Raw genomic sequence first — 11933 nt, 5'->3', positions numbered from 1 at the left:
ATATATGCTTTAGCCGTGGGAGACACCTGGATGACGCCATACAGACGGTACCTGGCGGATGGGGCTCTCCCAGCGGAGCCTGAAGAGGGTAAGAAGGTTAAGAGGAATGCCGCAAGATACACTCTGGTGGACGGGGTATTGTTCAGGCACGGGTTCACCCACCCTATCTTAACGTGCGTAAGCGGCGACGAGTGTACCAGAATAATGGCGGAGCTCCACGAAGGCATTTGTGGGAGTCACGTAGGGGGAAGGTCCTTAGCCTCTAAGGTGGTACGCGCAGGTTTCTATTTGCCAACAATAAAGGAGGATTGCGTGCGGCACGCCCAGCGTTGCAAGCAATGTCAAAGACACGCTGACTGGCACAAGGTGCCGCCAGAAGAGCTGCGATCCATATACAGCCCGTGGCCTTTCCATACGTGGGGGATCGACATCCTAGGTCCATTCCCATTGGCGATAAGACAGATGAAGTATTTGATTGTTGCCATTGAATACTTCACCAAGTGGATAGAGGCGGAGCCCGTGGCCCAGATTACTGCGCACAAGGTGCAACACTTTGTTTGGAAGAACATTGTGTGCCGCTTTGGCGTGCCTAGGCGACTAATATCCGACAATGGAACCCAGCTCGCCAGCCAGCAGTTGAGAAACCTGTGTGCAGAGGTAGGCATCAAGCAAGTGTTCGCATCAGTCGAACACCCCTAGACTAACGGGCAGGTAGACTCAGCGAATAGAGTTTTGCTGAGAGGGCTAAAGAGAAGGCTAGAAAAGGCCAAAGGAGCGTGGGCGGAGGAAGTGCCAAGGATCATATGGGCATACCACACCACGCCCCAATCTTCCACCATGGAGACGCCTTTCAGCTTAGTGTATGGGTCGGATGCGATGATCCCGGTCGAGATACACGAAAGCTCGCCACGCTTCCAAAATTTCGTGGTTGAGGAATCCAACGAAGAAAGGCGGGTGAACCTGGACCTACTAGACGAAGCCAGGGAGGAAGCCAAAATAAAGGCCGAAGCAGTAAAGAGAAGAGTAGAGCGACAATATAGCTCTAAGGTGAAGCCACGACAGTTTCAGATTGGCGACCTAGTTATGAGGAAGGCTCACCCCTATGAGCAAGGAAATAAGCTGTCTCCCAAGTGGATCGGACCCTTCAGAGTTACCGAGGCTAAGGGCAATGGTTCGTACAACCTAGAGACTTTGGAAGGGGGTCCCATTCCGCGCAGCTGGAATGCAGCCAACTTGAAGTTTTATTTTAGTTGACTTATGTAAACAGCCATGTAACAATTTTATTATAGGGGACACTCTTTTTCCCTCTCGGGGTTTTTTAACGAGGTCACCCAAATAAAAGAAAGAGAAGTTCAAGAAAAGATTTGCCTCGGTCTTCATCTTCTTTCCACTCGAAGCGCAAGGCTAAAGGATAAAAAGATGAAAGCCAGATTCGAAATAGGCGACAGGCGTCGCCAAGTGTACGCGTCGCCAAGAGCAGGCGTTGCCAGATGCAGGCGTCGCCCACAGAGCAGGCGTCGCCAGATGCAGGCATCGCCAAGAGGAAGTGTCGCCTAGGTAGGGCGTTGCCTAGTAAACATAACGGGGGAGCGTGGACAGTATGTTAAAAGAAGCGAATATAGGCGAAGGTGTGCAAAAATGAAGCGGCGTTGCAGAAAGCAAAAAACATGACACCAAAGAGTTAATATTAGAAATAGAGTTTGAGATAAAGGTCAATGCGATAAATGAGGCGAACAGGTAAATGCCCTATGCTCAAACAAAAAGTACAAACATGACAACTTTTCAGTGGCCTCCAGAGTTGGGATGGGAGGAGGACGAAGCTCCGCTCTCGGCCCTCAGTGCCCGGGTAAGCTGTGACCTCTGCTGCTCGTTTATCTTCGAACCTGCACCAAGGGAAACGAACATGGTAAAGACACCACGAGGCAAAACATGCAAAGATTTAGAAAGCATCAAAAGCGGAAGTTTCTAAGGCAGTCACTCGTACATATATACTTCTCTAGGGTTCCGGCGTTGAACTCCAAACTGATCAAAGTGGCGGAGTCAAAATCCCCCGCCTCAGCCAGGATCCGGCAAACCACCTGGTCCTTCGGGGTTAGTTTCTTGAAGGGTTTGGACTTTAGGGCTCTCGTCTCCCTCACCCAGTACAGTGGAAAACCATCTAGGGCGGAAGGCACGAGATCAGAGCAACAGACTTTGAAAAACCTACCCTTCCACCCAGTGAAGGAGTTTTGGAAGGGGGTCAGGAGAACCCTGCCGGGAACGTTACTGAAGGTCACCCAGAGGTTGTTCCTTTGCCTCTTCACCTCAAAGAAGTGAAGAAAGATATCAACCGAGGGTGCACACACCAGAAAACCAAAGAATATGTCAAAGGCCTTGACGAAAGCCCAGCTATTAGGATACAACTGGGCCGGAGGAGCATTAATCTCCGTCAATAGTTCCCTCTCGAATCAGGAGAAGGGCAGGCGCACGCCGATGCTCTTGAATACCACCTGATAGAAGTAAAAGAAGGGGACCCCGTTGTTGGCTCGCTCGTCCTGGCACACCGGCTCCCCCAAGGTGCAAGGGAGTACGGCAATGTCATCATCATGCCTCCTAGCGAAGGCACGATGATCGTAGGAACACGAATCCCCTTTATGTTCCCTTATGGCCCTGGTAGAAAGCAAGCAGGAGCACTCGTCAAGGAGCTCACGCGAGGCCCATGCATATAGGTCCTTGGGGCTAACCCTAGGGGGAGGAACATGGGAAGACATGTCGCTACAAGGGGTGAGCAAAGAGCTGGGAGTTCAAAGAAGAACGACGCGTTCGAAATACGGGAGGTAAAGCGCCAACTAGAAGGAACAGAGAAGGAACTCTCTCCGCAGCGGTGCAAGGAGTGTGATCCGATTGGTCATCGGTAGTCGATGACGTCAGCAGCAGAGAACCACGTGGACCACTCGCAGGGTGACACGTGGACCAGGTGGCAGAGAGGTCAGGGAGACGATCGCCAAGAGCGGTGATCGGTGGTCAGTAACCAAGTGACCACCGACAGATCAGGCGGCAGAGAAGTCGGGGGACAGATCATCCAGAATGGTGATCGGTGGTCAGTAGCCAAGTGGCCACCAACATACCAGTTCTCAGACTAACGCCTGAGGGCAGAACGCGAGAAGCAAATAAACACTGATCAGTCATCGGGTGTATTGTCATCGGGGTCTCGTGTTACACGCAGTTAAACTGGGACTGAGGTTCCCAGCGAGAGCGTTACGCATGGATCTCGCATGAGCACACCTCAGGGAATCATGCACGAGAGTAGCCTGAGGGAACTAGTAAACCAGTCATTGATTGGTGATTCCCTCAACCCATTACGTGCGTGGCATCGTGAAGGGTAAGTCGCCTACGCAGAGAGCAACGTTTGGTGAGTGTGCCTAGACCAGCCACACCCGACGTTCTCCTAAGAGTATGCGATTTACCCAGATAAGAGAAATATCCTAAGTTACTCCGCAAGGGCGTAACTTAGGCACACAAAGAGAAGCGCTAGAGCCCTTCCAGTAAATGACACGTGTGTGGTTAGATGTGAGTTGCAGGCCTCCACGTGTCACCATCTGAGAGGGGTGCGGTCCAGACAAAAGTGCACTCCGTACCATTAAGGGTACAGACAGGCGCAGCCCAACGCAGAGACGCGCAGACATGCACAGACTCTCACGCTCTCACTACTGATTCTGTAGGTACACTGTCTCTGAAAAGCATAACAGGGTTCTGACACATGCCAGAAAAGCATAACAGAATTCTGTTATGCCCAGAAACAGAGAGAGAGACATAAAAGAGAGAATCAGGGAGAGATTGGGGGGACGAAAAACAGAGGGCAAGAGTTACACACACACTACTAGTTTTCTCATTTGGTGGTTTTGTGGACTAACTTGATCGTCAGAGTGCAAACGGCCGCTAGAGGCGCCGTCTGTGTGTTTTGCAGGTCACGTTTGGAGATCCAAGAGAAGGTTCTGAGGGTGATTCTGTAGACATTGGAGAACGGAGCCTATCGCCTAGAGACTTTGGAGGGAGGAGCAATCCCCAGAACGTGGAACGCCACCCATTTAAAATTTTATTTAAGTTAAAATTGTACAGTAATGGCGTTCTCGCGCTAAAAGATACATGCTTTGTATGTGGTGGAAACAGTTGAACAAGTATTAAAGAAAAATTTCCAGCATGTCAAGTGTGCTCAAGTATTAAAGTTAAAGTCCTCCTTGCCCCAGGTGCAAGTGCAGGTGATTGGTTAGGCCCTACTTGCCCTAGGCGCAAGTACTGGCACCGATCCAAGTCTTCCTCACCCCAGGTGTGAGCGCAAGCAGTTAAAGGTTTGAAAAGCCAGGGGTGCTAGTAAGACCAAGGGAGGGAAAGGAAAGGTTTTGACAAAATGTTCTTACCCGCTTGGCATGCACCAATATTGGCCCAGTAAAGCTCTTAGTCCGAAACCCTTCTCACCCCAGGAGTGAGGCGGGGAATGAACGACTCAACGCCCCGAAGGGTGAGGACCTTGGGGAAAGTAAGAGGGGTTAGCGAGAAACACTTTTATTTCCCCAAAGCAAGGCATCACCTCGAGCGATCAATGCCAAGGTTCTCTATGCACTTAGCGCTAGAGCGACAGAGAAGCTAGGTGAAGATCGAGGAACGATCACTGATGAGTTGTCAGTGATTGGTTAGTGGTGTAAAGCAGCGCACGAGGACTGTCAAACACCAAGCTAAGGGAATAGCCAGTCGTGATCAAGTAGAAGCGAAAGAATAAGAGAAGCAGATCGCGCTAAGCCTAAGCTGGTTAACACTTAGTCGTGCGCAAAGTGAAAGACAAAGCTCAAGATCGCGCTAAGCCTAAGCTGGTTAACACTTAGTCGTGCGCGAAAGGAAAGATAAAGCCCAAGATCGCGCTAAGCCTAAGCTGGTTAACACATAGTCGTGTGCAAAAGGAAAGATAAAGCCCAAGATCGCGCTGAACCTATGCTAGCTAACAGTTAGTCGCGCGCATAAAGATAAGTGAAGCTCAAAGAAAATACAAGGGAAGAAACTTATGCAAGAGAAGAAGCATTGAGAGTTTGTATTCACAGTTAAGTCTTATACAAATTTTGGAGTAATAAGAAAAATTGTGCAGAAGTTAAATTTACAGAGAAAAGAAAAGATTAAGGGGCAGGAGGGATGAGCTTTCCATCTACCACTTCATGATAGATGCTGAACTGCGAGAGGTCCAGGTTTGGGAGAACGCATCTGATTTGCTCGAGTGCTAGCTCGAATCCGTCAGTGAGGGCATCAGCACCCACGTTCATCAAGTCAGCCTTCTCCGCCTCCAGTTTTTGCTTTGAGGCCTCCGCAGCATCTCTCTCAGTGGTAACGGCAGCAAGGGAGGAGGCAGCTTCAGACAGTTTGCCCACCACCTTCTCAAGTCTCTTCTCCCCAGCAGCAGTTGCTTCTTTGGTGGACTCGAGCTCCCCCACTAATTGAGAATTCAGTTGGCGTAGGGAGGAGGCCTCGGCCCGCAGCTCCACCACCGTGCAGTCCAAAGAGCTAACAACTTGCCCCATCAAGATCTCCGTCTTGATGGTCTCTTGGACCTGCGCTAGGTACTCCCTCCTAGCTTTCTCCACCATGCCTCGCATCAACTCTACAGATTCTTGGGCAGCTTCGAAGTCACTTCGCAGTGACTCCTTGTCGTGCTCAAGATCCTTCACCCTCTTCTCCAGGGCTAGTTGCTTGCGATGCTGGGTGGAAAATTCCAGAGAGAGCACTACCTGCTTGGCCAGGTGCATATCCACCTCATCACCATTCCATTCGACAAGCTCCCGGTTGCTTATGAGCTGTCGAACCAGGGTGATGACCCTGCTGAAGTTTTCGTGGTTGGCCCTAGAAGTGCTTGGGCGCGAGCTGGACCCCCCACCTTCAGCAGTGGCGGTGGGGATTGGCAGTGGTGGTGGTGGACCCCCAGCAGGATGAGCAGGTGGACCAGGTGATTGGCCTGCTGGGGGGGAAGATGGCAGTTGAGAAGTTGGAGGCAACTGCTGGCCTGGAGAAGGAAGACTGGTGGGCTCTGAGGCAGGTTGAGCACAGGGAGGTGGGGGAGACCCTTCCTCTACTTCCACCACCTCGATCTCTCCAGGCTGGAGAGACGAAGCCCCCTCAACTGCTGGCTTCTTCCTCTGACGGTGTATAAGAGGAGAGCCAGAGCTCTCCTCTTCAGTTGAGGCAGCAGCAGCAAGTGAAGTGGAAGCCTTCACCAGCCTCTTCCTTTTCTTTCCTTGCTCGGGGCCTTCAGTTGGCGCGACCGAGAGCGGAGGGGCTGCAATGGGCTCAGTTGTAGAAGAGGAGGAGCCAGTGCCCTTGGTTCCCCGACGCTTGGCAAGCTCTAGCAAGGCCAGCCTCTTGTCTTTTCCTGACATTGAGTCTGCATAGACGAGAAAAGGAAGGGTCAGTTGGCCAAGTTATGCAAGTAAGTTAAAAAACACATAAAAGCATGCATGAAAGGGTGCAGGTATCCTAAGAAGGGGAAGAAGAGCTACCTATATACTTTTTCAGGGCCACCACATCGAACTCATCTTTGATGAGCCGAGCAGAACTGTACTTGGCCCCCAGGAACAGCCCACATAGCTCGCGCTCGTAGGGGGCCATAGCTTCGAGGTCCCTGGATTTCTTGAATTCAACTCCAGGAACCCAGTAGAGGGGGTACCCCTCGAGCAGATTTGGACTTTGAGGGGTAGCAGATATCATGTAGAATCTGCCCTTCCAGTCTTTGAAGGATTGTTGGTATAGGCCCAGGAGCACCCGTCCAGCAACCCCATTCAGGCTAACCCAGGACCTGTCCCCAGGGTTCTTCGCTTCGAAGAAGTAGAGGAACACGTCCACGGAGGCGTTATGCCCGAAATAACTGCAGAGGATCTGAAATGCCCGGATGAAGGCCCAGGCATTTGGATGGAGTTGGCAAGGCGCGACGTTTAACTCCATCATCAACTCCTTTTCGAAGAAGGTGAAAGGGAGGCGCAGCTTCAACCGCTTGAAGATAGCGGAGTAGACGAAGACGAAGGGCACCCCATTGGTGGCCCTGCTATCCGCGCAGATAGGCATTCCTCGAGGAGGAATGCGGATTTGGATGTTGAAATCATTCTCCCTGTCGATGGAGCAGGAAGGCTCATCGGGATTGTGGCTTAGCAGGGACGTGAGATGACCCTTGCGCAGCAGGGTGGAGGTTTCAGCGAGCAATGCCAGGGGAGCCCAGTCGTAGACCCTGGCATTGTCGTGGTAGGAGGTAGCCACAGGCGGAGGTGGAGTTGGCGCACTCGCGGAAGGCTGTGCACCAAAGGATGGGGCAATGATGCGCGCAGTTTGTTTCAAGCGAGCCATCGCGAGATAGCTGCAAATGGAGGAAAAACGAAAAAGTCAGAATGAATGGAAGAAGAGGGAATGATGAATGTTTCGGTGAAAATAGAAAGGGGAAAGGAGAAGGAGATGCCCAGGTGAAAAGAGGAAGAAGAAGAAGCAGAAGCCAGAGTGAGAGCGTGAAAAAACCCTAGCGTGGGTTCGAGAGAGGGAAATAGAGAAGATGAATGCATGATAACCAGAATGATAAATGCAATCGGTAAAGATGACCAAAAAGGGGCCAGGGAGAAGAAAAACCATACCTTTGGATGATCGCAAGAGATTTGGCAGCAGAGAATTTGAGGAAAGAAAGGTGCGCAGAGGAAAAGTTCGCAGAGAGTCTGGGAGTCGAATGAAGAAGATGAAGGAACAGTAAAGGAGCGCGCCAATTTGAATAAGAGAAGCGCTAGCGACGCACAACGCTGGCCGTCGATGGGGCCACGTGTCGCGAGATTAAGAGAGGAAGTCCAAACGTTAAAGAAGCAGCACGTGAGGTGGCACGTGAGGCGGCCCCACTTGCCACGTGGACTGAGGGCACGACCACTTAGTCTCTTCGCCGAGAACGAGTTTACGACTCGAGACTGGGGGGCTTGTGATCCGATTGGTCATCGGTAGTCGATGACGTCAGCAGCAGAGAACCACGTGGACCACTCGCAGGGTGACACGTGGACCAGGTGGCAGAGAGGTCAGGGAGACGATCGCCAAGAGCGGTGATCGGTGGTCAGTAACCAAGTGACCACCGACAGATCAGGCGGCAGAGAGGTCGGGGGACAGATCATCCAGAATGGTGATCGGTGGTCAGTAGCCAAGTGGCCACCAACAGACCAGTTCTCAGACTAACGCCTGAGGGCAGAACGCGAGAAGCAAATAAACACTGATCAGTCATCGGGTGTATTGTCATCGGGGTCTCGTGTTACACGCAGTTAAACTGGGACTGAGGTTCCCAGCGAGAGCGTTACGCATGGATCTCGCATGAGCACACCTCAGGGAATCATGCACGAGAGTGGCCTGAGGGAACTAGTAAACCAGTCAGTGATTGGTGATTCCCTCAACCCATTACGTGCGTGGCATCGTGAAGGGTAAGTCGCCTACGCAGAGAGCAACGTTTGGTGAGTGTGCCTAGACCAGCCACACCCGACGTTCTCCTAAGAGTATGCGATTTACCCAGATAAGAGAAATATCCTAAGTTACTCCGCAAGGGCGTAACTTAGGCACACAAAGAGAAGCGCTAGAGCCCTTCCAGTAAATGACACGTGTGTGGTTAGATGTGAGTTGCAGGCCTCCACGTGTCACCATCTGAGAGGGGTGCGGTCCAGACAAAAGTGCACTCCGTACCATTAAGGGTACAGACAGGCGCAGCCCAGCGCAGAGACGTGCAGACATGCACAGCTCTCACGCTCTCACATCTGATTATGTAGGTACACTGTCTCTGAAAAGCATAACAGGGTTCTGACACATGCCAGAAAAGCATAACAGAATTCTGTTATGCCCAGAAACAGAGAGAGAGACATAAAAGAGAGAATCAGGGAGAGATTGGGGGGACGAAAAACAGAGGGCAAGAGTTTTTCACACACACTACTAGTTTTCTCATTTGGTGGTTCTGTGGACTAACTTGATCGTCAGAGTGCAAACGGCCGCTAGAGGCGCTGTCTGTGTGTTTTGCAGGTCACGTTTGGAGATCCAAGAGAAGGTTCTGAGGGTGATTCTGTAGAAAACGCAGTCGCGTAGACGGAGCAGAGTGTGCTACAGAGCGATTCCTCCACGTTCGAGTTGCCGGCAGGATCAGAAACACAGGGATGATAAACGCAGGTATGAGTTTCTGAAGATCTAAATATTGCGGTTAGCGCGCCAAGCGACGATGGGAGGATGATCCCGGCGCCTCTGGTTGATATTCAGAGAACGTCACATCGACAGAATGCCCAAGGGTACGATGCGCCGTCGAGAATGGGAGCATCTTGTCAGAAGCTCAGAAAATGTCAGGATCAAGTCAAGTGAGGGAACGTCCCATCAGCCATACGGGAGAGGCCACGTGGATGGCGCGGGCGAAACCCTGAGCTCTCCGCTACCCCCAGGCGTTGACCAAAATCGAAGTCAAAGCCGACGCCAAGGTCAAAGTTAACAGGTCGATCGCACCGGGCGTCGCCAGTGTAAGAAACCGATGGCGTCGCCAGCATGAGACGCTGATGGCACCGCCAGCATGAGACGCCGAGGGGGTCGCCAGTATAAATCATCAGCGGCGTCGCCCCCCCGATACCCACAGGTAGGAAAGACTGTGGAGGGAGACGAAGTCGAAAAAGTCAAAACTGGTCACCAGCGGCGTCGCCCCCCCGATACCCACAGGTAGGAAAGACTGTGGAGGGAGACGAGATCGCCGAATGCTGAGTGAACCACTGGCAGGGTTGTTCCCCGATACCCATGGGAAGGAAAGACCATGGAGGGAATGACCCCCTGGGGGCTTCGAGCCTTCCCAGTGTTTAGCGTTTTTAGACACCCTGAGGACGATACGGCGCTGCTGTAGCAGGCCTCTCCTTAGGCGTGGGCGCCAAGCACCAAGAATCAAGGGATAGTTCGCCTTGGTGCTTAAGACACCCCATGGACGATACGGCGCTGTTAGACAGACCTCTCCATGGGCGTGGGCATCAAAGCGCGACCTTGTCCCAAGGGTTTAAGACCCAGAGTAGGTCTCAACTTTCGCGTTGCGGCCAGGGCGGAGCTACAGGCGCCTCCACAAAGCAGAGGCCTCATAGATGTGAAGGCGGAACAGGTTTTGAGGTACACATTAGAAGTAAGGCGTCGGATGTACAGGATCGCCCAACACAACGTGAGAAACGGGTAAAAGTACAGGCAAAGCACGTGAAAAATATGAAAACGAAGAACGAGTATGAAATCGTTATAAAACCTACTACCCTAGCAAGAGTGCAAATAGTTCAAAGGATTTACAAGTTTATCGGAGATTGGCATGAACAAATATGAAGCAAAAAAAGTAAAGGTGGCGGTTGAGAGTCAGCGTTTCAATCATCCAACTCAAGGGGCACGACATGCCCATCAATGACGTGGTGGGTGGAATCGCAGTTGGAAACGTTGATCCCCGGATTCTCGCAGACAGCCTGGGCCAGAGCTTCCTTAAATCCCTCCTCGAAGGTGCCAGCCATGTCGTCGATGAGCGCCTTCTTGGCCTTCTCCAACTCCTTGATGGTGGAGTCACCGGAAGCCACCTGCTTCTCCAGAGCCTCCTTCTCCACTCGGAGCCGGCTGACCTTGATCTGCAATTTGTCATGGTCAACCTGGAGAAGGCCCAATGTCTTGGCCTGAGCAGCCATCTCCCCCTCCATCCGCTCCAGTTTTTCAGCCTGCCCACAGCATTGATCCTTCAAGTCCTTCAAGTCCTTCTGAAGCTCTTCGGAGGCTTCGGCCATGTCCTGGAGGCCTGTTATTTGAACTTGGAGAGTGACTTCCCGAGCGTAGAAGTCAGCCTGAAACTCCATCGCCTCACCCAGCTGCCTTTCAGCCTCCTCCTTGGCCTCTTGCGCCAACTTCAGAGAGGCTTGGTAGGCCTCGTTTTGGCGTCCCAGAGCTTTCTTCTCCTCCTCCAGGGCGGTGACCTTTGCTTCCAGGGCCTGGAGGGCTTGTGTGTGCAAAGCAGCATTCCTAGCTTGGGCACGCCAGTCAAGGGCCACGGCCAAGAAGGCTCCCAAGTAGAAGGGCATTCCTTCCCTCCTGTCGGAGCCTTCTGGCATTGATCCTCCGTTGAAGCCCCTCATCAGATGCATGATTGGAGGAGGGATGGCAATAAGATCGGGGGCGGCAGAGACGGAGGCAGGAGCAGCAGAGACCTCTGCCGGTGGTGGAGGTGGAGCAGATTCGGCCCCTTCGCCTCTTTCCTCTTGGACTACTGTGGGAGGGAGAGAGGTAACACTAGGGGGGTTGTCCCTGAAGGAATCCCCTCCCTGGGTGATGCCGCTGGTGGAATGGGAACCCTAGCAGCCTTTCTCCTCTTGAAGACTAGCCCACCGTCAGAGTCTTCGTCATCGGAGAGAATCTCCAACACCCTTTTTCCTTTGTCAAGGGGGGTTAGAGCAGGTGATGAAGCCACAGCCAGTGGGACTGCGGCGATGGGCGGAGGTGAGCTGGGTGTTTGAAGTGGTTGGGGGCTACGTGGGGGTGGTGAAGATGAGCCTAGTGGAGTTTCGGTAGTGGTCGGTGTTGGTGAGGGCAAGGTTAGTGAGAGGTTTGGGTCAGCAGCGGGGGCGGAGGAGGCGCCAGCCCTGGTGGCACGAGCAGCCTTCAGTGCTTTCGCCAAGACCATCCTCTTGGAAGCATCCATCACCGATCCTACATTCAGACAAATCCACAAAGCGCGCAGATGAACGAAACATAAGGCACTTAGCACTGAGGAAAACAGGTGGAGGAGGCCAACAGAGCAAGCATGATGCAGTAAAACACAGATAACAAAGGGCAACAAGAGAGGAGCCTCCCTACCAAAGTAAGTGGACAGGGTGTGTGCGTTGTACTCGCACGCTATGAGCTTCAGCGTGTCGAAAACGATCCCCAGGCCAGCCAAGGCC

At 52.4% G+C, this 11933-nt stretch overlaps 2 protein-coding genes across 2 annotated transcripts; both read right to left on the bottom strand.

Annotated features, from left to right (window-relative positions):
* Nucleotides 1–10379: 10379 nt before the first annotated feature.
* On the bottom strand, nt 10380–11138 carry LOC137838529 (uncharacterized). Its single transcript, XM_068647775.1, has one exon. The coding sequence runs from the start codon at nt 11136–11138 to the stop codon at nt 10380–10382; it is 759 nt and encodes a 252-aa protein (XP_068503876.1).
* A 119-nt stretch (nt 11139–11257) lies between these two features.
* On the bottom strand, nt 11258–11692 carry LOC137838528 (arabinogalactan protein 1-like). The gene has a single exon (XM_068647774.1). The coding sequence runs from the start codon at nt 11690–11692 to the stop codon at nt 11258–11260; it is 435 nt and encodes a 144-aa protein (XP_068503875.1).
* Between the last annotated feature and the right edge of the window lie 241 nt (nt 11693–11933).

Source organism: Phaseolus vulgaris, chromosome 4 (genome assembly GCF_000499845.2).
Source record: "Phaseolus vulgaris cultivar G19833 chromosome 4, P. vulgaris v2.0, whole genome shotgun sequence".
In the NCBI taxonomy this organism is placed as follows: domain Eukaryota; kingdom Viridiplantae; phylum Streptophyta; class Magnoliopsida; order Fabales; family Fabaceae; genus Phaseolus; species Phaseolus vulgaris.
This window is presented reverse-complemented; position numbering and strand designations above follow the sequence as displayed.

Excerpts from the sequence above, each read along its gene's own strand:
- LOC137838529 (XM_068647775.1), bottom strand. The coding sequence starts at position 11,138 with ATGCATCTGATGAGGGGCTTCAACGGAGGATCAATGCCAGAAGGCTCC.
- LOC137838528 (XM_068647774.1), bottom strand. The coding sequence starts at position 11,692 with ATGGATGCTTCCAAGAGGATGGTCTTGGCGAAAGCACTGAAGGCTGCT.